The sequence below is a fragment of the Phaethon aethereus genome (assembly GCF_964289735.1).
Source record: "Phaethon aethereus genome assembly, chromosome: 2".
Classification (NCBI taxonomy): domain Eukaryota; kingdom Metazoa; phylum Chordata; class Aves; order Phaethontiformes; family Phaethontidae; genus Phaethon; species Phaethon aethereus.
Genome location: NC_138582.1, coordinates 167445735 through 167467665, shown reverse-complemented (window position 1 = coordinate 167467665; position 21931 = coordinate 167445735). Strand labels below are relative to the sequence as shown.

Genomic DNA, 21931 nt, shown 5'->3' with positions numbered 1-21931 from the left:
TTCACATTAGCTGGGTGCTATATAACACTGAAACCCATGCATACTCATCTCTCTGTTAGTCTCTGACTTTCAACAGATCACCAACCATTTGACGCATGCTTCCATCCAGCTCACCTTGAATCCTTCTGAATAAAGGAAAGAAACCAATATAAACAATATCTTGGACCCCACATTGTAATATGTGTTCCAAAGAGTCACTGCAGAAATGGAAATAAACACCTTCCTCCCACTGCTCCCTCAGATCTGAATTCAGCCATTGCTGTATTTTTCACAGATGGAAGAAAAAACAAGGAGAATACCGATGTTTTTTAATGGAAAGAGGAAAACACATCCTTGGAAGTCAGCTTTTACGTAAAAACTAGATGGCATAACATTCCAATTCTTCAAGTTAGCTGTAATTACCTGGATAGAGAAAGGAAAATGGAAAATCCACTTTTCTCTATTATCATTTCTGTTGTTTAATCGAACTTGGCAGGTCACTGAAATGTCCAGAAGAGCAGTGCAAAAATGTATCAGTCTGATAGTCCTCACTGTTTGGTACAGTTTAACTTTCTTCACTCCTTTCCAAACCCTCATGTTCCCATCAAAAAAGGTTAATCAATCTATTACGCTAGAGGTTACAACTACCATTGGGGAAAAAAACAACAACAGAAAAACACACCACAAAACAAACAAACAAACAAATGCCCTCAAGTGCAAACACTGGGAATGCAACTTTATTTTCAAGCCTCTGAATATTTTACAACACTGGAGAGCAAAACAATCACACATAAGAAAATACTTAGCAGTGTTCCTAGCAGTCTCCTAGTCCATCTCCTCTGGGTCTCATTCTCTTTCTGTGCAAAAGCTTGCTTTTCTTTCTAACTTACGTGCAAAGAGCAGTTATTCCGTAATGATTATCTTATAGAGCCTCCCAACACCTCCACTTTCTGCTACTTAGCTGTCAGAAATTTTCTAACCTGTAGCTACTGGAATAACACCACAACATGAAAGTGTATTGGTTTTTATTGTGAACTTTGAATCTTTTTGCTTCTCAAGAGACAATATGAAAAGACAATATAAGAGGACTTTTTAGTCATTGTCCTGCAGTTTAACAAGACATTTGGTTTCTCATTTGCATGTCTACTGAATCAGAACAAGGAACAAAGCTTGAACAAGCTGGATAGACTCCGTTTCCCATTGTGTAAGGATGGAATACCAGTTTCCAGAGCTGGTCATCTATGGTGTCACTGAAGGGTACTACTGGTGTCGGCTCTCTAGACACATTATGCTATATGGTTCATCAGTGAAAATGCACAGGAAGTGAACCAAGAAGAAGTGACTTTTGGGTTTGCTGTGGTGCAAAACATGTCAATGAGAGGGGTATTTTAATCAGCCAGTCACTGTATAATATGTCACTGCAATGCTTGTCCTGCAAAAGAAATCCAATGGGCAGAACTGCTACAGAAGTGGATCCTCCTCCAATTTGCTCCGTATAAGCTGCAGTCATTACATTTGGTGGATCTTTAAGGTTGTTTGTGGTTTTTTTTTTTTTTCCTAATTGGGCTTTTGCATGTGATTACTCCAGGTCCTGAGGCTATCTTTAGCACATAGATGTGGTCATTTTTACTCCAGAACTAGACGGCACAGTCCATCTTGTCCTCCTCCACACTGGCATAAGTCCATATCTCTTACCATGCCACCTCCGGCCAATTTCCGCTTGTACCTCAAAAGGAAAGGAGAATGCTATTTTGTGGTCAAATACTGCTTGGGAGTAGACTGGTGGGAAAGAGCAAAGACAGAAATGGTGGCTAGAGAAGGGTAAAATTTAGACATCTCAGTCCAAGTTAGTTCCTCTAGGCTTCCTTTCTAGCTGATAGAGAAAAGTAGGATCTTCCAGAGAATGTTTCATCTAGCTTGTCTCAGCATGCTCATCTCTCTGCACTGACGAAAATGTCTGGTGTGGCTATCTCAGAGTTGGCCTCCCACGCTGAAAAGAGTAAATGAACCTCACTCTTCCTCTCAAGCAGCAAGGACATACTCTATGTGAGTCCACCCAGTCCTGCATTCCTACTCAATGACTATGGGCCCAAGAAAGTCTTTTATTAGTGCTGTCACACAGTTGAATATACGAAAAAAAGTCCCACTTCCATTTTTCGCTTTCCTGGTTTCTATTTCTACCTGGTGATCCTCAGTCCACCTTCCTTTGCTGAACTGAAAAATCTGTCATCACTAAGTAACTTTCTCCCATCAGAGTAGTTACGCTTTGACATCTTTATGCATGATCAAGTCACCTCAATCGTCTTCTGGGAAAGAAAAGAGCTTGAGGTGTCTAACTTTAGCACTATGAAATATTTTCTCCAGCACTAGAATATTTTCCCAGCTTTTTTTTCATAACTTCTCCCATTTTTTTTAAATATGCCTTTGAAAATTTATTCTAGGTCTCACCAACGTTGCCTACACAATTAAACACATCTCTCCACATTGCTTGCTCTTCCTCAGTTGTTAAGGGATGTTGTCTTGTTGCCATCTGTTTCTAGAAAAGTATAATCTGCATCAAGTTTCTTAACTGACACTCACCAATCTGTGGCAGAAATAATACTACTTTGCTATTTAAGACCACAAAGTGAAGTCCGTCAGCAATCAGGAGACATTTGCTCTCTGTTTTTGACAACTATCTGTACCATGCATTGGCATGTTCACAAAAACATACGGTGGGTCGAGACCAGCCACTAAAGCCTGCTTTCACATCTGGTTCTCATTAGAACTGTACCTTCCGAGATGTTTAATAGGAAGGAAATTTCTAAATTGAAGTGTTGTATGTTGCACAGCTGGGATGTTAAGCTGGATGTAAAGCTTATCTACTATATCTACGATAAAAAAAGAGATTAATAATAAAAAAAGATTATTAATAGACTAGTGAAGAGGAGTGTTAACTGAGCACAAGCATCATCAGAGCAGTCAACAATTCATAGCTGTAAACTCAACTGAAAGCTAAGAAATGTTAACATATGGGAAGATACATTTTAATATTTCAGAAATTTTTGACAAAATTATCAATTAAGTGTGCACCATGGAACACGCAGACAGTTACATACTGTTTGCAAGCTTAGTCAGCCCTAGACTTTAAACTTGAAAAATGGCCATTTAGTCAATACAACCCAAGGAGTCTATAGTAGGTCAGCGGTCTCTAACACAGACAAGGGTACTTGGTCCTTTCAATATCTCTCTAAGTTTCACGTGCTGTGATGAAGGGGCAGGATTCACCTCCTAAATACACATTTGACACCCTAGGGGATGCCCTGTGGGGTAGCATACATGAATCAGGAGGCTCTCCCTTTTTAGGAGCTGCAGGTAGAAACCAGTAAACTCTTAGTGTTAGTTTGAAAGTGAATCCCAGTCATACTCAGCTACCCTGTAGTCACAAAAGAGGGTGAAATGCCAGGGTTTCAACCCATTCCAAAATATGGAGGATAAACTGTTATGTTGCCTGTATAATTCATTTAAGATGCATCCTTATCACAATGTTTAGACTATATAAACGCACCTGGCTAATAAGGTAAGTGAAATGATTCCTGTCCAATCGACAGTAAAATTCTGACTTACATATTCTAAATAGAAAAAGAGATCTATCCACATGAAGAAATACTGGGAAGGTTCATAAGGATATTAAAAACACTAGAAAATAATATTTTGGTATGAGACAATCAACATAAATTTCTTTTCTTTTCAATTTAATCGCAGACTTTTAGTAACAGGAGATCTCTTTGCATCACTGCAGCAGCTTGTACTTTCAGGTCCAGACTTAGCATGGATTTCCCAAGCCCTGCTATAGTATGTGCAGAAAGGATAAAAAATTCTTGATGGAAGAGCAAAGTGGTAAAAGTTCATTCCTCCACTAGATGGCTTCATTCCCATGAAGATAATTGAAATAAAATTCAACATCATTGATTCCCACGTTAGTTCTTAAGAAACTAAAATATCTGATTATCTGCTTGTATGAAACATTATTGACTTTATATATCTGCCAGTTAAAGCAATACTGTAAAGATATAGGTCCCTTACCTCTTGGTTCAGGAAACAGTAGAGAACCGCTACAATAAATCCCTGGGAAAAAAAAGTTTTAAAAGTTGAGTGTTTGAAAAAGCCACTTGCACTATCTGACTTCATGATGGCACTGTGTGTGTGAATTAATGAGCATCATTATAAGTTGGAGTATTGTTATAAATTGGAAAATTCCTTATGTATCTCCAATAAAGGTGATCAGCCAGATAATTAACTAGTTAGTGGCATTTCACCAAGGTAAGTTCTGTAAGGCGATATGAATTCACAAGAACAGATGATACGGCAACTGAAGTTCTCCCACAATATGCTTACAAAAGTACAGCCCATTCTACAGCCAAACACCCTGTGAGCTAATTCTTTACACAGTGCTAATCAGTAAGGAAATACAGACTTCGTAAGGGGATCCATGGATGGAGTGGATACAGCTATCCAGTCAACATCCATGTCTTTGCAGTGTATCAGATGAGATCAAATTCTGGCCGATTAAATTGTTAAGATTCTGAACTGAGATAAACCCAGGAAAATCCTAGGAGGTCAATGGACATACGTGATCAGATACCAGCTAAACACCTCACCCTTTTATTCATTTTAATTATTCCTTACATTGTTAATTAACTCAGTGGAGACCAACTCTAAGCAGGGAGGATCAGGATTTAGGTGTGCAGGGTATATTGGACGGGATTGACACAATGGATTAAAACCTCAAGAGGGCTAAGCCAGCACAACTGCTGGATTTTCAGTGATGCACACTGACGAATGATGCCATGCAACCACTCAGAGGGAGGTATGCTTCCTGGTGAAGTTCGGTAGGATTGCCCACAGCCGCTTCTTGCAGACTCTGAGGTGCAGCACCGGGAAAGGGGGGAAAGCAAAGGGCAGCTGCGTGCTGCCTTGCTCATAACTCAGGTGGCAAAGCCACCTGGAGGGTATGTCAGAGCAGACCCAGCAGCTGTTCTAGCTGCCACCCAGCTCCTCAAGCTGTCCATACCCTGTCTGTCAATTCAGAGTATTTGGGGGCATCCAAAGTACACCAAATATTTTGCCTGCTCAGGAGGGAAAAGCACGTAGCATTCCTCAGCAGTAGTCTGTACGGGTCCGATAGGTGCATCAGTCACTATTCTGTGTTTATGTGCTTGCTTATCAATTTATTCTTGGCCAAAAGAATTTGAAAGAGGGGTGGACCTACAGCTTTGATTGCCCCTGGATAATTTAACGTCAGCCCAAATGAGATTGTCAGTGAAATCAGGGAAGGTATGTGGATTACCACTAGTAGAAAAGGTTTTCTATGCTTGACTTTGGCCCAATTTACACATGCACCTGAAAGACTGAAAGAAAAAATCTGCAAATATACAGTCTACCCTACAGCCAGATAGGAGGTAGGTCACATCTCCAGATACTGTAACTCAGCAAAGAACCATGAACTCTGTGAGGAAACAGTAGCTTCAGGATCCAATGATTTTTTGTGCAACACTAGTTGTCATGTGAACACTAGATTAAATTAGAAAATCTACTAAGAAGGAACTGAAACCTCTGTGCTCATTTTACCTGAAAAGATCCAATGCAGAGCTCTAAGTAAAGGCGAACCCCCAGGCTAGTATATTCCGGAAGAAAGTTGAAAACGATATAATGGGTTCCAAATAATGGAATTAGAAGCAGAGTTGACCTTGAGAGACGTCTAGCACAGGACATGAGAAGAAGTAAGGTAATATTATTTTCCTGAGTAAAGACTAATGCATGCGACAGTAATGAACAGAAGTTAAAAAGAGGATCTAAATACCTACATGTGAAGTTCATATCTCTTGGGACTAGTGCTGGACAGAAAGCATAATGAGAAACTAGCCAGAAGTAGATTTCTGACACATTGCCTTATTGGCAATACCATGTTCATGGCAATACCATGCTTATGGCTTTTCTTATGGTATTTTGACATTCTGTCTTTCTGAATGAGATTGCTGTTGAGGAAAACACAAAAAAGTAGAATATATTTTGCCCCACCAGAGCCATTGAAAATTTGGCATTTATTTGTAAGTAAATACACAAGAAGTAATATGTTCATGTACAGGAAAAGGCATCTACAGAGAGTAATTTATCCTACTCTAAATCAGGGATTTAATGTGGATTCATCTACTGGTTTCCTAATCTCTTCATTGGTGGTGACTGGAAGGTAGACATCTGAACTGATCTGAATCCATCATGTTTACATGGTCACTGTTAGGTGAGATGAATCTCACCCTTTGACTAGTTTCCTTGGGAATGGGATAAAGTTGGGACTTTCTAAAATGTAATGCCAGACAAACTAAACCTGTCTGTGACACTGGACATGTGCTTCTCATTTTAGAAAAGATGATACAAGTTTAAAATAAGGTAAAAATAATTGTGGGTTTTTTTATTATTCCATACACTACCTGTACTGAGAAGAGTTATTGAAGTTGATTTGTCTAGGGTCTAGTTTTTTCAGCAAAATTCTGATGATGTTGATAAATAGGACAAAATTGACCTGTTCACAATATTTTTGGGGAGAAAAAAAAAAAAAGATTACTTTCGCATGTAAAACTTTGTGATGAAAATCTGGGGTTTTACTTCTGTTATGTAAATTGTGCAGTTTCAATGAGACCAGTGTAAGATTATTAATGTCATTCCTGTTGACAGCATTCAAGCATCTCAATAGGTTACATTTGTTCTTAAAGAAATAGCTGCTGAAGATGAAAACTTGAGAATTGGATTTTAAGTAAACTATTTTTGTCAACAGTTTACGTGAATCTTTATTTTTTGTAACTCATATAATTTTGATTCTCTTTTGTGATGGTTATTGCATTAAATTATGGCTAATATCTTTAGACAATGTTAGTAGAATTCTTCTAACTAAATATAGGTATCTACAACTACATGTCTGCATCTGAGCTGATCATGCCGTTCTCCTTTTGTAGTTAAAGGAGACCCAGCCAGTATAGCCAACAGAGCCTCACGTGGAGTTTGGGGCGAGTCCTCTCTTCCAAATATAGACACATATTACAAGTCAGATGAATCACATACCCAAAATGCATATTTCTCTTTGTTGACTCTGAAGAGAACTGAGGAGCATTAGCTAAGATCCAAAACTATCTAGGGTCAATCCTAACCTGCAAATCAAATTTTCTACAGGTGTAATTTGTAGAAACAAATTCTACAGCTTTACCAAAATCTGTGAAGTTGCTCAGTTTTCCACAATCAGAGTGTTTCTCCCTATGCATTTTTGTGTGTCCGTACACACCAGCTCTTCTTTAGGTGATGCTGAATGCTTGATTTTCCCTAAGAATGTCCACATTTCACCAGAAAGTCCAATCTCATTTTATCCATTGGAGATGCCTTAAGTACATTCCAGCAGAAAAAATCACCACTGTAATCCCCTGAATCTCTTGACTTCAAATGTGGATGTCAGAGGAGCACTACTGAGGGGAAAAATAATGGAGGTAGAAGGAAATGTAATGTTTTATTAAAACATGACAAACTATGACCAGAATTCAACTTGAGATTCTTCATTCACATTGTTTGCCTATATATGCCATACTTGTATGCAACTGTCTGCCGATTAAATCAAGTTTTTGGTAGATGGCCTTAGGGTCATCCATTAGCTTCTTTCTCAAACATTTCTTGGGTTTAATGACATGTGGGAATAATCATACACAATAATCATTTAAAGCCCATCAGTTTATTCAATAAATGTCAGGCTCAAGAACCGTTATTGTTGTCATCACCTATGGATAGAAACCTATTGCCCTTGAAAGTTTGTATTAAAATGTATGGATGATTGTGGACTCTTAATCTAAAACTTCTGTTTTCAAATACTGTAAGGATGGCTTAACCTCTCAGCTGTTATTAATTTCAACCAAACTGGCAATTCCATGTAATCTTTCATTTATGTGAAGGTTTTTTGCTTGGAGAGAGGGAGGCAGTCCTCTGCCTCTGTTTAGTTTGCATTGGACGTAGGCAAGTTTACAGTAGAAATTCTACCATTCCATTTTCTTATTTCAAAAAATATTTCAGCAAAAAATAACCAGATTTTAATTTAAAAACCTTTTTTCTTCTAATTAATGTTGGCAAACTTGGAGGTACCTACCCCAACAGAAATTATAATAGGTCCTTTGATTAGCCACCAGTATGGAGAGCCTTGATTAATATCCCAGCATCTAGGAAAATAACAGTAAGTTTAGAAAGACATGTATGTAATCGCTACAATTAAGACACCACCTAACAGTGAGAGTGAAAATCTGAAGAGAGATATTTTTGTGGAATTGCAGGTATAGCACAAGTATCCAAGTATTTAAACTCTGCTTTGAACAGGACATACTCTTTACAGATTATCCTACTCTTTTCAAAAAGAATTAATCATCTCGATATGTTAAATGACAGCCATAGATGCAACAGCTCTGACAAAAGACTTAAACAGATGATGCTGTGACTGATTTAAAGATATAGCTTTTTTCTTCAAAGTCATTTAAGACATCAAACATTTTGTCTGTGTAAAATAGTGAGCACTCCAGGCTTCAGAAATATCAAAAGGTATTTTGTATCAGAAACTCACAAAATTTGCTTCCTTACTTTGCTTATCTGGTTAGAATATCTTTTTTTTATCGTAGCACAAATACATATTTCAGGTTCCTGGGAGGGATCCCTTGCATAATTACAATATCATTGCCATAATATACTCTAATGGAGATTGTAATCCCCATTCACTATGTCCGTAGTGGAATGGAAATGCAGAACTCTACCACAGGCACTAATCTACTCGGTGATGTAGGGAAAGGTGGGTTATATACTGACATTATTTTCCCATGTAACTGAAATTACATAAGCTCTCATCACTATAGTTATTTTAAAAATATAAGCCAGGAGTCTAGAACAATGTAGGAAACAATGACTTACGCTGTGTCTTCAAAGTAGAATTTTGCTAATATCCACATAAGTGTGAAAAGCGTTGGGAAACCTGTTAGTTAAACAAAAACTGTGGTTATCTAGTTTCATCAATTAATGCAAAAGTTGTCAACTGAAACTCTGCTGTGATGATACAGACCACTCATTTTCAGAACTGGAATTACCCTTTAGACTCATGGTATAATCCTAAAGAGAAATCTCCTAAAACCCATGATGGAATGAAAAAAGTTAAGGCATTGACTGTTTGCTGGTCATGCATCACTGTGAAGATATAAAGGGACACACTTTGCATGTAATATAATTCTGCCACAGAGGACTAAACCTGCAACCTCTTACTAACACAAACACAATTCACATATGAGATCTCATCTGAAGTTAGCACTTGTGTGCAGATAGCACATTAAACCCAATTTTATTTAGTAAGCATGCTTTTTGCATGACAAAATATTGGGGAATAGAATTTACCAAGTCTTAAAATAACAGTAATACTACCACTTTACAAACACAGAATGTGATGCAGCCTACCTTACATCTTCCTAAAAAGGCACCTGAAGTCTCCCTAAAACACAAAAAGTGATTCAGTCTGCTTAGTTGTCAGGCCTACATTAACCTTTGGTGGCAACAGTCATGGACTGCCTTTCTGAACAGACCAAAAATTCCCCTCGGCAAGTGCATTCACATGTCATATATCCTCAGGACAGAGTTCTCTGCTTTTTAGAATCCTTAGAATCAAAGAATCATTTAGGCTGGAAAAGACCCTTAAGATCATCAAGTCCAACCATTAACCTAGCACTGCCAATTCCACCACTAAACCACATCCCTAAGCACCACATCTACATGTCTTTTAAATACCTCCAGGGATGGTGACTCAACCCCTTCCCTGGGCAGCCTGTTCCAGTGTTTGACAATACTTTCAGTGAAGACATTTTTCCTAATATCTAATCTAAATCTCCCCTGGGGCAACTTAAGGCAGTTTCCTCTTGTCCTATTGCTTGTTATTTGGGAGAAGAGACCAACACCCACCTCACCACAACCCCCTTTCAGGTAGTTGTAGAGAGCGATAAGGTCTCCCCTCAGCCTCCTCGTCTCCAGACTGAACAACCTCAGTTCCCTCAGAGGCTCCTCATCAGACTTGTGCTCCAGTCCCCTCCCCAGCTCTGTTGCCCTTCTCTGGACACGCTTCAGCACCTCAACGTCCTTCTTGTAGTGAGGGGCCCAACACTGAACACAGGATTCAAGGTGCGGCCTCACCAGTGCCAAGTACAGAGGGACAATCACTGCCCTACTCCTGCTGGCCACACTATTGCTGACACAGGCCAGGACGCTGTTGGCCTTCTTGGCCACTTGGGCACACTGCTGGCTCATATTCAGCCACTGTCAACCAGCACCCCCAGGTCCCTTTCCGCCGGGCAGCTCTCCAGCCACTCCTCTCCAAGCCTGGAGCATTGCATGGGGTTGTTGTGACCCAAGTGCAGGACCTGGCACTTGGCCTTGTTGAACATCATACAACTGACCTCAGCCCATCAATCCAGCCTGTCCAGATCCATATCTAAAACCTTTTTCCCTTATGCAGAAACTTTATGGGGGAAGCCACTTAATTTCTGATTTCTAAATCACAACAAAGGTCTGAACAATTAGATTTCTTGCAAACTACAAGAAAAAGGAGTGAGGATGTTGCTGTCTTATGCCTGCAGTGTTATTTAGTGTATAGACCTCCTTTATTCACACAATTGCCCAATGAAAAAGATGGGCTATAGCAATATCAGGACTACAAAATGCCTGCTATGTCTCCAGATGGACCCATTCTCAGAAAGAAGACTATGTAACTATATTCTTGCATGAACTGAAGCAAGGTACACCTAACTTAAGTATTTGAGATAGTTCCTTAGAGGAATCTGTGTTTTCAGTGGGTGGAAGAAGCTTAAGTGGACTGGATCTCTCTCTGTGGGTTCCCAAATGTACTTCATTTTCCACTTCTTTCACAGGGACTTTAATATCATATTTAAAAAACTTGATTGTTCCTCACTAGTATGTATGTAATAATAAAATCAAAGCCATGCCAAGCTTGGGCACTTTAATTAGTCAGACTAGATTCCATATCCAGTATTTTTAATGGGATGGATAAAGCCTTTTGTAACATCTTGCCTTTTATTAATTTCATGTAAGAGCCTTACTTACCCCAGCCAAAGAGAACAAGCCACCAAAAATATCTTCTTCCATGAGAAAGAGATGAAAGCAGTAGACAGTTTAGGTAAAGAGCTTCTACTAGCAGCCACATGAAATTTGTCATCATGAAGTAGTGACAGAAAACAACTGAGATCTTGCATTCAGTCTAGGGAATAGGAAAGTCATAGTTTTGGCATTACCTGTGCATACATGTGTTTGATTTGCAGAGGCAATAGGTATCTGTAATTATGGCTGAGATCTATACAGAAGATCTCACAATTACATGCATGTTTGAAAGGAAAGCTTTAAATGTAATATGGCTTTCTGAATAGTAAGTCTTTCATAATAACCTGCAATCTCTGCTATATTTTGGTTTATATCTCTATGCTAGAAATATAGTCTGATCTCCCAAGCATGTGATTTCTCCCACAAATGCACTGTCTTCAGTGTAGCTTATATGAGTAGAGTCAAATGTTCCATAGCCCTTGGACAACGTATGTTCAAGGACCCATCATATTTCACTTTCCTACTTAAGCTCAGTGTGAAATTTTTGTGTGGCCATGAGCAATGCAGAAGAATCATCCCATAAACCTCTGTTTGAAAACCATTGCCATGTTGCCAATATTTGTGGCTGGGGCAAAGCAAAGTTGATTGCTAGTACCTTGCATGTCTTCTGCTTTACAATTCAGAACCTCCAGTCAGAACATGAAATCCAACATTTCCAGAAGAAACACCTTTTAAAAGTTGTGTTATGAGGTACTCAGAAATCTTCAATTTTAGGCTTCAGATTATAGAAGGGTAACAGTGTAATGATACTACTTTTTTCTATGGTGAAGTCTATATCTGGTTTAGAGTACTACAGGATCACAGATTGATGTATTCAGAATGTAGAGGTTCTGAGGTGCACACATATGGCGATAAAATATACTGAATAAAATAATTATATAATTTTCACTACAGGATTAGAAGGAAAAAAGTTAAGTAGTAAAAAATAGCAACAAAAAGTGAAACCATATATAGATGGTATGCGGAAACATCAAGTACCACAATATCTTGCTTTTCATGTGCTTACTGTAGAGAAGCTGCAATGATCAATGTCTTCCTCTTGGAAAAGGACAGCATCCTTAATGAAAATGGCAATAGCTTTTAAGATAAAAGTAAAAAATAGCTGAACATGGATATAATTTCTGGGACAGCGAAGCCTCCTGGAAAAAAAGAAGAAATGTGCTTCTGAGGTAATTAACTGACTTGTACTGGCAGTAATTCAAATACGCAGTAAGTCCTTCTTCCATCTCAGGTACCTCCAGGCACGTATAGAAAGAACATTTTCATCCACTCCGCTCTCTCTGCAGGCAGACAGAGATAGAAACCTTCCTCATGTAAAGCAATTCACCCACAGTCTGCATTTCAACCTCCTTCCTTTTTAGGTGGCACCCTGGTTATGTATCTGGTCTGCCAAACTCCAGGAATCCCAGTTTTAGTTTGTGTTCAGTATACCTGAGCCAGGCTTTTGGTTGGCATTAGTTTTGGGCCAAGAGAAACGTACATTTGAGGACTGATCTTTACTGATACAATTCTGACTGTGGTTAAACCACTCCCAAGAACAAGCAGGCAGAGGTATCCTGGACTACCTAGACAGTTTTCTCAAAGAACAGGGTAACGATTACTTAGCAAGATTTTCTACACAGTAAAATGCTGTGGGTGAGTTAAATGGTGTCAAGTCTCTATGCAGACTGCCTTACCCAGAGTTAAAGAATTCTTCCTTAATTTACCAAAGTTACTCTTATGAATTAACTGAATGCAGATAATTGCTTTAAAACAATTTGGCACATCTGCTTTCTCTTTCACATCTACTGTTCTTTGAATTCTCATATTCCATTAACTCAGATTCATTTTTTTGACTGTTATTAGATGCAGACTTTTGGAGAAGCTCTACAGCTTCAACTTTGTTTTCATTTGGAGCTGAAGACTTTAGCTGATTAGCAAAGAACCCCATTAAAAGCTGAACTCCATTCAGATCCAGTAATCTCAAGGTCACCTAACCATAAAGCTCACTTACTTCGAGCGTGCAGAATTTTATTACTGAACTCAAATACCAACCCCATTGTTACTGTAACTTTTTCCTCCTTATTGCTAAGTCTCTTTATGTCCATTGTTTCTTTCTTTCCCCTTATTTGGCCTAGTTTGTTTTCCTGAGGTCAGAGTGGATGTCAATAAACATATCTGTTGACTTCCAGGCATGAGCTAGGAACCAACAGAGGTCAAAAAACTTTCCCTAGAGAAAACTGTTTCTGACAGCATAATAGTAAACCCCTTTTTTTGTCTTACACAAATACAAGAAATAAACAAAGATTAATAAAATAAATCCTGCATGGCAGTAAACATCCAATTTACATTAAACGAGAAAATAAACAGTCAGTTTTACTCTAGATACTCTATATTATACCTGAAAATGCCTAATAGTTCACTAGGAAAGAAATCTTACTAAACAGAGCCAAATTCAGAGCCTAAATTTCAAAACATATCTTTAGTTGTAAACGTTTCAGTAGTAATATATACAGTGCCACAGGAACATTGATTCAGAATGGAGTTCTTTGTGTATATTCTTCTTCTTAATATATAATTCATTGAAGCCATAAAAGGCAAGCACACGTAGTTTATAAAAAATAATCTTTATTCCAGCTAAAGCAAGCAAATTTATCTATTGTTTATTTAGGATCAAAGTGGGTTGCTGACTTTTACCAATAGACAGTCGGGGTTTATTTCCCCATTCTGATTATTCTTATGTCTGTCTCGCTCTGATCACATTTCATTTTTCACCTCAGTTCAATATTATTAAACCAATATGGCCAGAAATTTTTGGTTTTATTCTTCTGGATTTCTATCTGTATTACTTTGTTATGTCTGATGTTGGCTCATACAGTCTAAAATACTAAGAACTATTAAAAGAATCAAGGTAAGAAGATAATTTTACATACCTGAATGCAATAAGAACTGCCACAGCAATAATGAGTGAGGTGATAGATACACTGTATCCTACAGTGTAGATGATCTTTATAGTAGAAAAGTAGGATTGCTATAAAAGAGAATTACTTGTCATATAACTTGCAACCAAATGACAGCTGTTTTACTTATTCTGTCAGTTTTGCTTTGTTTGGTGCTTCCAATCTGTTCACAACCCTGATTGCCTTTTTTTCCCCCTTTTAATCCCACAGCAAAATTCAACTGAAATCGCTCATTGTGCTTCTTTTATGAAGACCCATTCCATAGCTATGTGGATACAGCCCAGTTTGATAAAGAAACAGGTATTGATCAGCATGATTTCCTGCCCATTCATAAACCCATAAAAAACTAAGTCAGTCTTCCATGAAGGCATTGTAAAAACTCTTAACGCATTTTTATAAGCACCACATTTTATCCCATGTTTTCTCCACAGCAATAGTAGGACAATCCTGCTGGCAGCTGGCTGCATGATGAATACAGAATTCTGTCAGCCTTTCCTTATGTTGCTCCACTTTTCTTCGTTCTGCTTCCTTACTTACAACTTTGCTGCCTATTCTTCTTTTCCATTTTTATTGTGTTGGTGGTTTTTATTCCTGGGGTTGTTTTTTTCCTCTTTCTTCTTGCTTCCAGACTCAATTGTTACTCAGTCAGAATGTCAATCAAAATCCATTTCAATTTAAATGGCACTTCTCTCAGACATGATCTCTGAGTGAAGATAAACTGACTTCAGCTATCACACATGGAAGCAGAAAATAGAATGAATAAGCTCTAGGCTGCAAATCTTTCCCCTCATTCTAACATGGTCTGTCTCTTGGTTCCCGTTTCAATATTTTTACATCCTAAAATCTACACAGCTATGTAATGCATTGCTACAGTTCACTGTGGGGAAGGGCAGACACTTGTTTTGAGCCTTAAGTATCACTTTAAGGCATTTTAAGGCTGACATTGGGTAGGATTAATTTCATTTATATTAGGTGCTTAAAAATTAGCTGCCTAAGCATGAGCAGCTGAGTCTATAGTAAAATGAGCAGTGTGAGAGCATGGCCACAGGACTGTACTGTTTAATTGTTAACACAATCCTGTTTCTTCTTTCTTTTCTTCCTGTTTTTTTTCTAGTTAACGAAGGGAAACAACACCCCCAGAAGTCAATTCAACTCATTGCAAGATGAGACCTTACCACTTTCTGCCAGCAAGAAAAGTATGTACCACTACACCTGCCTTAACAAGCGTAGGTCAATAGGTCTGGTTTAGTAAAGCGAAACCTTCGGTGCTGAGGACCCTACATCCATGTTGTGTGCATTTTGGACTAACCATAGTCTAATCCCACAGGCTGAACTTTTATCATTGGTCAGAACACACTAGGTGCACCCTGCATTTGTCTTCCAGGTTAGTTTCATCCACAGGAGGCTGAATCCTCCTTTCTGACAGCACCCCTTAGTCTAAATGCAGTACGTGGGGAGAACCAAGAGATTTCCTTGAAAAGCTCACACCTGATCCTGACCAGAGCACTAATATAGATCCACTGTGTCGTGATTAGCTTAGCCTTACACAAAAAATTTTTGAGATTGATGAAGTAAAATGATGTGGAAACCATTCATAATGCCCTTTTCTGTCTGGTGGATGATCTGTGATTACCCGTATACCTGACTACGCACAATTTCAGCAAGAGCTCAGAGAAGTTCCTCAGAGCGACAAAGGTAGCCGTAAGTCTGGAAGGCAACACTCCGTAAGAAACATATCAAAGCTGTGCTAGGCTGACCTTAGTTGGCAACCTTCACTTACAAACCAAATTTGGAAAACACAGAAAATAATCAAACCCTTAAGTGGATAAACCTATAACTGAGGAGTTTACCTTGAGGTAAAATGTGGGTTACTACTAAAAAAACCAATAGACTCATTTACATTCCATCCAGAAATGTGAGGAAGCAATAAAAGAAGGAAAGAAAGAGAAGAGTTGCATTTTAGTGCATTTATTTATGGAGAGCAGCAGGTACTGTGGCTTAGAGGTTGGAAAGGAAGTTTGAGTTAAACAGTGTAATAGTAGTCAGTACAAAAAGTAGTGGGAAGACAAGAGAAGTCAGCCCATGATGATATAATTAAATGCTCTCCAGCAGGTTGGATGGACTTCATCAACTACAGTTTAAATGTTATTTTCATTCTCTCTATAGTGGACAGAAATGGATAGTATTCACCTAACTTGTACAAATAAAGAGAAAAGTGCAGTGTTTTTCCTGTACAGAGGAAAGGTAGAGATCTAGAGTTAGACTACACAACTAATTTTTAATCATTTAAAGTGATTTCTACTTCTTTTCTATCAGTTTTATCTTAGTGGAGATTTATTCAGATTCTTTCCACTGAGTTACTCCTCATTTTCTCCACAGTAGCTAATAAGACAGTAAAACACGATCACAAAAGAAGCTTTATGCAACCATAACAATTTTCAGGATTGTGGTATTTTTCATTAAAATATGGTATAGTATTTGGGCTTGCTTTTCTTCCCTGAAAGAGGAGTTACAGGAAGCTAAACACATCTATACAATATCTTTATATCCTTATTAGTTAGAAATCAAGCACTATTTTTTTCCTGTACAGATAAACTCTAATTATCACCAACTGTGTAAATCTAACTGAAGCAATATATCAAATTCTGATCTGCATTACAAAGATGCAGATTTTGAAAGATTTTTTAATTTTTATTTCCTAGTTGAATTTGTTATTTTATGCTAGGCAGGATGAGAAACGAGAAACCTGTCCTGTCCTTAGATATTGCTGAGTTTGGAACAGTGGTGGTATGACAGTGCATTTGCTGCACTGATGCTGTGATGCCACAAAATCATCTTGCTGACTGATATTATTGAAATGTCTTAATTCATATTTTATGAACACTTTGTGATATATCTCTAGCTGTTATATCTGTGAGCAAGATCAACAGAACTGCATGTTTGTATGGAATTTGCAGCTGGCTTTATTTTTATTACACACTTGTACCTGAAAAATAAAACATCCTTAGCAATTCTCCAAAATAAGTGACTAGAGTAAAATTTGAACTGTATTCCATTCATGGTAAGAAATTTCAGCTTCAGCTGAGTTTCCCTTTGCAGTGGTCTTCAGGAATAGAAAGGAATCCTTTAACGTCAGCACACCACACACATGTATTTATTTAATTAAACTTACTTCTTCAAGCGGAATCTCATCTTCTACTGGACAGGCAATATGATAGGGAGGGAATGGGTCAGACCAGCCTTTCTTTGTGCAGTTCCTTTTTATTATCCCAGCTGAAAGAGAAGCACTTATTTTTTTTCTGAGGAAGAACCACAGAACACAGAAAATAAAAACCAGTTGGAGATCTTTTGCTAGTACCGGGAGGAGAGGATCATCTCCACTAACATTTCACAGAGTTGATAGGACATTTTGCATGTGTACATTTAGGTAGTCAGATGCAAATCTTTTCACTTTACCTGGAGACAAACAATGGGAAGAAGTGAGAGAACCGAGGTGACAGAGGTAGAGGTAGGAAGGGGTAAGGAAGAAATCATATCAGGGACGAGGAAGTCCATTGAAGAAGATTGGGAAGCACTGCTCCATCAGACTTCTGCCTCGTTCAGCACTCACCCCTCCAATGTACCCCTTCTCACTCCCACTTTCCTTGGGGCTTACTCTTTCTTTGCAGTTTATTCCATGAGGATAACATGTTTCCATAAAAAGATTTATGAGTCAGATGAAGATGAAGTAAAAGAATCCCATGGCAGGAAATGAATCTGCACAGATGAAAGGGATTTTCTTTATTCCTCATTTATAACTAGCATGTGTTGGGTGAGGCAGAGGTTGGGTTTTGCAGTTTCTTTTTCTTGTGGAACTGCCAAGAATTAGGTCTTTCCTGGAAGTTCATTTCCTCCTTATGGGCTTGCAGTTTGTTCCTAGCCATATTCACCCAGAGACTAAGCAGTCACAAAGGCATTAGTTTGCACAGTCTTGCATTTGACCCAACACACATGCTACTTCAATGACAAAATTCTGCTTTGTATCTCCAACCTTGGTCTTAAAGAACAATCACATTATTCATTCCTCTGCCTTTCATTTCATCCCACACTAACCAGAGTATAAATCTCATAAAGCTCCAGGCTTAAATTCTGACCTAGACAACCCCCATATGAGCTCTAGAAAACTCATGCAACAAGCTGATCCCAAAGCCTATGGAAACCAATGGAAATCACTTCATTGATTTCAGTGTTCTTTGGCTCAAGGCTTCACCACAGACTATGGGATTATATACAGTTATGGATACTGCTTAAAATACGAGAAGAACTGCTAAGCTCCCTCAGATCCTCCTGAAACCTTTGCAGTAACGCTCTGATCCAACTTGAGAGCAGGAACTTGCAACTCTTCACCCCCAATTTTTAGAAGTGGTCTTGCCAGGCATGCAACACAACAATAGGAGTACAACCATGATAGCACATCACCTGGCTCCTTCATGAAGTGAAAGAGGATGTTTGGGCACGGTAAGGCAAGAATCTCTCCAGCATCTGCCTCTGGCCAGCACAGTAATTTGTCCCAAATTCTCTTGCAACCTCAGACAGAAAGTGAAGTATATTTTTTTTAAGCATAATTATATTTGATCAACATAAAAAATAATTTAAAAAACTTTTTAAACTTTGACCCTCCACCCTTTACATATCTTATAAAAAATAGTTTAGCCACAAATTTTATTCTATAGTGAGAAATAAGTACCTCGAGAGCACAATTTAATCTGCTTTATTTAGATCCCTTGTGTTAGACTGGGGTGGTTTTTCAAACATACTGCAATAAATCAAGACATTGTGGAAATGGGAGGGAGAATGATGCTGGAAGAAAGACCAGATTTCAGTACTTATTAAGGGGTTACCCTAATTTTAAAGATCAATATATCCTCACATAACAAGCATGATGCCACGATAGTATCCAGTTGGGGAAGGAATAGGACAGGAACAGAAGGCTTCACTCAGATAGGTTACCTATCCACATTTGAATGTGAAAAAAATGTTGAAAAAAAGAATTGAAAGGAATGGGAGTAGTTGGAAGAAGAGCTGCCCAGAAAACAGGGATTTGGGACAATAAGTAAAACACTCGAACATGCACATTGGCAGTATGGCTGTGTCCTGACCCTGGTAGGGTGTTGCTGCTCTGTCACTCTTTTCATCCCTCACACATGGATACCTGGTGGTGTTGCATTCCCATGCACTTCTGAGTCCTCCAGACATTCAGCCTCTTTTTTCTTCAGCTCTGTCATAAAATCACATTCTGGGTGGACATTCCCAGCAACCTACAGGGAGAGGATTTTCATCTGATTAGTAAGAAGGGGTTGGGTAGGATCTTATGAGCCATTAAGTCCAGACACACTTTTGCAACTAACAAGGCTGTTAGTTGGACAGCTAACTAAGCTAACTAAGGACATAGAAGACTAGCTTAGGGTTTAGCAAAGGGTGCCCCTGGCTCTGCACAAATTGCAATGCTTTCAGCAGACGAATCCAGCTGAGCTCCGTCAAAGGCAGTTGAGCTGTGCTACTTCACATCAGAGCAAATCCTTAGGCAGTATAGCTGTCAGAAGAGGATAGCCACAGATCTGTACTGGAAAGTTTGTAAGATTTAGCTGGCTATTTTCATAATGAAAGATCTCTTTGCTAGGGCCCAGGTTTGAGTGCAGGACTCATTTGCACCCTGACTTCAGCCCCTGCTAAATTTGGACCCAGGGAGACAGAGTGCACTTGGATGGTCTCCTTTTCTTAACAATGAAGGGCCCAGCACTGCAGGACATGCTACAGAGCCCATCCGCTACTCAGCATAGACATGCCCCTGCCAACCTCCAAGGAAGCAACATCTTGAAACCACACACAATTACTGCAAAATTGTCTTCGGAATGAGTTCTTCACTCCAAAAGGAATTAATCTGTTCTGTCCTTTCTGCCATCTGCCTTTCTTTACACAGGGTGGGAGGCAAAACTCCTTTCTTTGGAAAAAAACTCTGCACCGAAGCATTTGTTGGTTTGGTATGTTGGTGTAAAGAAAAAAATTGGCACCCAGTGTTTTTACAGCACGAAACTTTTAGTTGCTTTAGTCCTTATTTAGACTTGTGCTTACACAAGAGAATTAGATGGGATCCAAAGTACCTTGGCCACCAAAGGACACGGTCTGCAGCCGGCTATTACACACAACTGCTGTGGGTGTACCCACTGTGCAAAAGTACATATGTCTGTTTTTCACAAAGAAAGCGATATGTGCCTTGCCCAACCATATCCATTGTCCCCAGTCCCAGAAGGCCAGATGTCATCAGAGACACTCTCGTCTTAGCTCTACACCCTGGCCACTGGTACCAGTGTGCTCTGTACGTGTGAATATGGATATAAAGACACAGATACACACAACAGAAAACAAACTCAGGATGACATTTGCATGGTGAACAGGTGGCTGGCATATGGCTCAGTTTTGTTCCACCCAGGGAAGCTTAATATGCAGGGAATTTGGAAAATAAATAACCGGCTTTCAGTTCATCCAGAGGGCAGATCAGATCCGTTCCAATAAGCTGGTGTTTCCCCTCCATCTTAATGTTCATATCTCATGTTGGTCTGCAGAGCATTTGAACTGCATACTGGCTAACAACTTGAGCTTCTCAGGCTGCTGGAGAATACTGAATTAATTGCTTTGCTCTTCTGGGGTTTGGACCCTGGCAGTTGAAAATGGCATGTATCCACATGTATGCCCTTCAAGGAGAAAGTCTGCTTCCCATTTACTGCACTTTTAGGAGGATGTGGTTTTCCTGCCAAACTGACAGAGAGCAGTGCCATTGATCAGTTTAAGGCAGCAAGGAAAAGGAGGGCCCCATACTCAAGGCTGAATTAAGTTTGGTGTATGTGAGAGGAAGGTAGCTATGAATGGATGGAGCAGAGGCCGGCCATTGTCTTAGTCTCAGGAGGTGGAGATCTCATGAGTAGGATTCCTCAGCAATTTCAGCCCTGATCAGTTAATATAGGTAGTACAGGAAGCCCCTCAACTCCACAAACATATGCAATGGTAGGCAGGATGACAGATAATCCTCATCTGTCTTGAACATCTTTGCTCACTTGATATCTCTTCTCATGACAACATATATTCTTCCCCCCTTATACTCACACTGGACAATGAAAGTCATCTATGCTGAAAAGCTCACTACCTATCATGTACAGCAGATATTGCAAAAAGTAACTTTATTAGTCAGTAGAAAAAAGAGTCAACCGATTTACTGAAAAACTATTTTACAATATTCTTTTGGTTCAGTGAGCTGTGCCCAGAAAAACTTCAGTAGGCAGGAAATGTACCCATTTACACGGTCCTAAATTATTTCTCCTGGCAAAAAAATGACTAGATTTTGCCTGTGAAAACTCTCTTTGCTCATAGAAATGTTCATGGCAAGAACAAAGCTTGTTTGTCTTATTCACCAGTCCAGGAAAACTTTTCTTTTTCTTTCTAAGTCTCCAGACTCATAAGAATACTTTACCACATGCATCTCAAAAAGGTGAGGCTGATCAAGTGCCAGGTATTTAAATCATGACCTCTTTTTTCAAAAAGACCTGACCTTAAGAGATGCTCTCACAGTTTATATTCAAGTCAGCACTAACCGCTGCTTGAATAAACACTGAGTGCAAGATCTGCTATTGACAGAAAAGCAGGTAAAATAAACTAAGGAGATTTATTCCTCTCCTAGGCTGTGTTCTAGATATATTCATCCCCCTAGACCATTTGACTACATCTAGTAGATCCTTATACTTTCCAAACAGCCCTGAATATTATTCCCAATC

General features: G+C 39.0%; 1 protein-coding gene across 1 annotated transcript; it reads right to left on the bottom strand.

The window, feature by feature from the left end:
• Positions 1 to 1193: 1193 nt before the first annotated feature.
• Positions 1194 to 19405, bottom strand: GHRHR (growth hormone releasing hormone receptor). The gene is made up of 12 exons (XM_081996298.1): positions 19318 to 19405; positions 18585 to 18692; positions 17299 to 17399; positions 14100 to 14197; positions 12194 to 12326; positions 11134 to 11287; positions 8947 to 9007; positions 8141 to 8210; positions 6450 to 6541; positions 5590 to 5719; positions 4045 to 4086; positions 1194 to 1705 (listed from the first exon to the last, which is right to left on the bottom strand). The coding sequence occupies exons 1-12, from the start codon at positions 19388 to 19390 to the stop codon at positions 1583 to 1585; spliced, it is 1185 nt and encodes a 394-aa protein (XP_081852424.1). The 5' UTR covers positions 19391 to 19405; the 3' UTR covers positions 1194 to 1582.
• Between the last annotated feature and the right edge of the window lie 2526 nt (positions 19406 to 21931).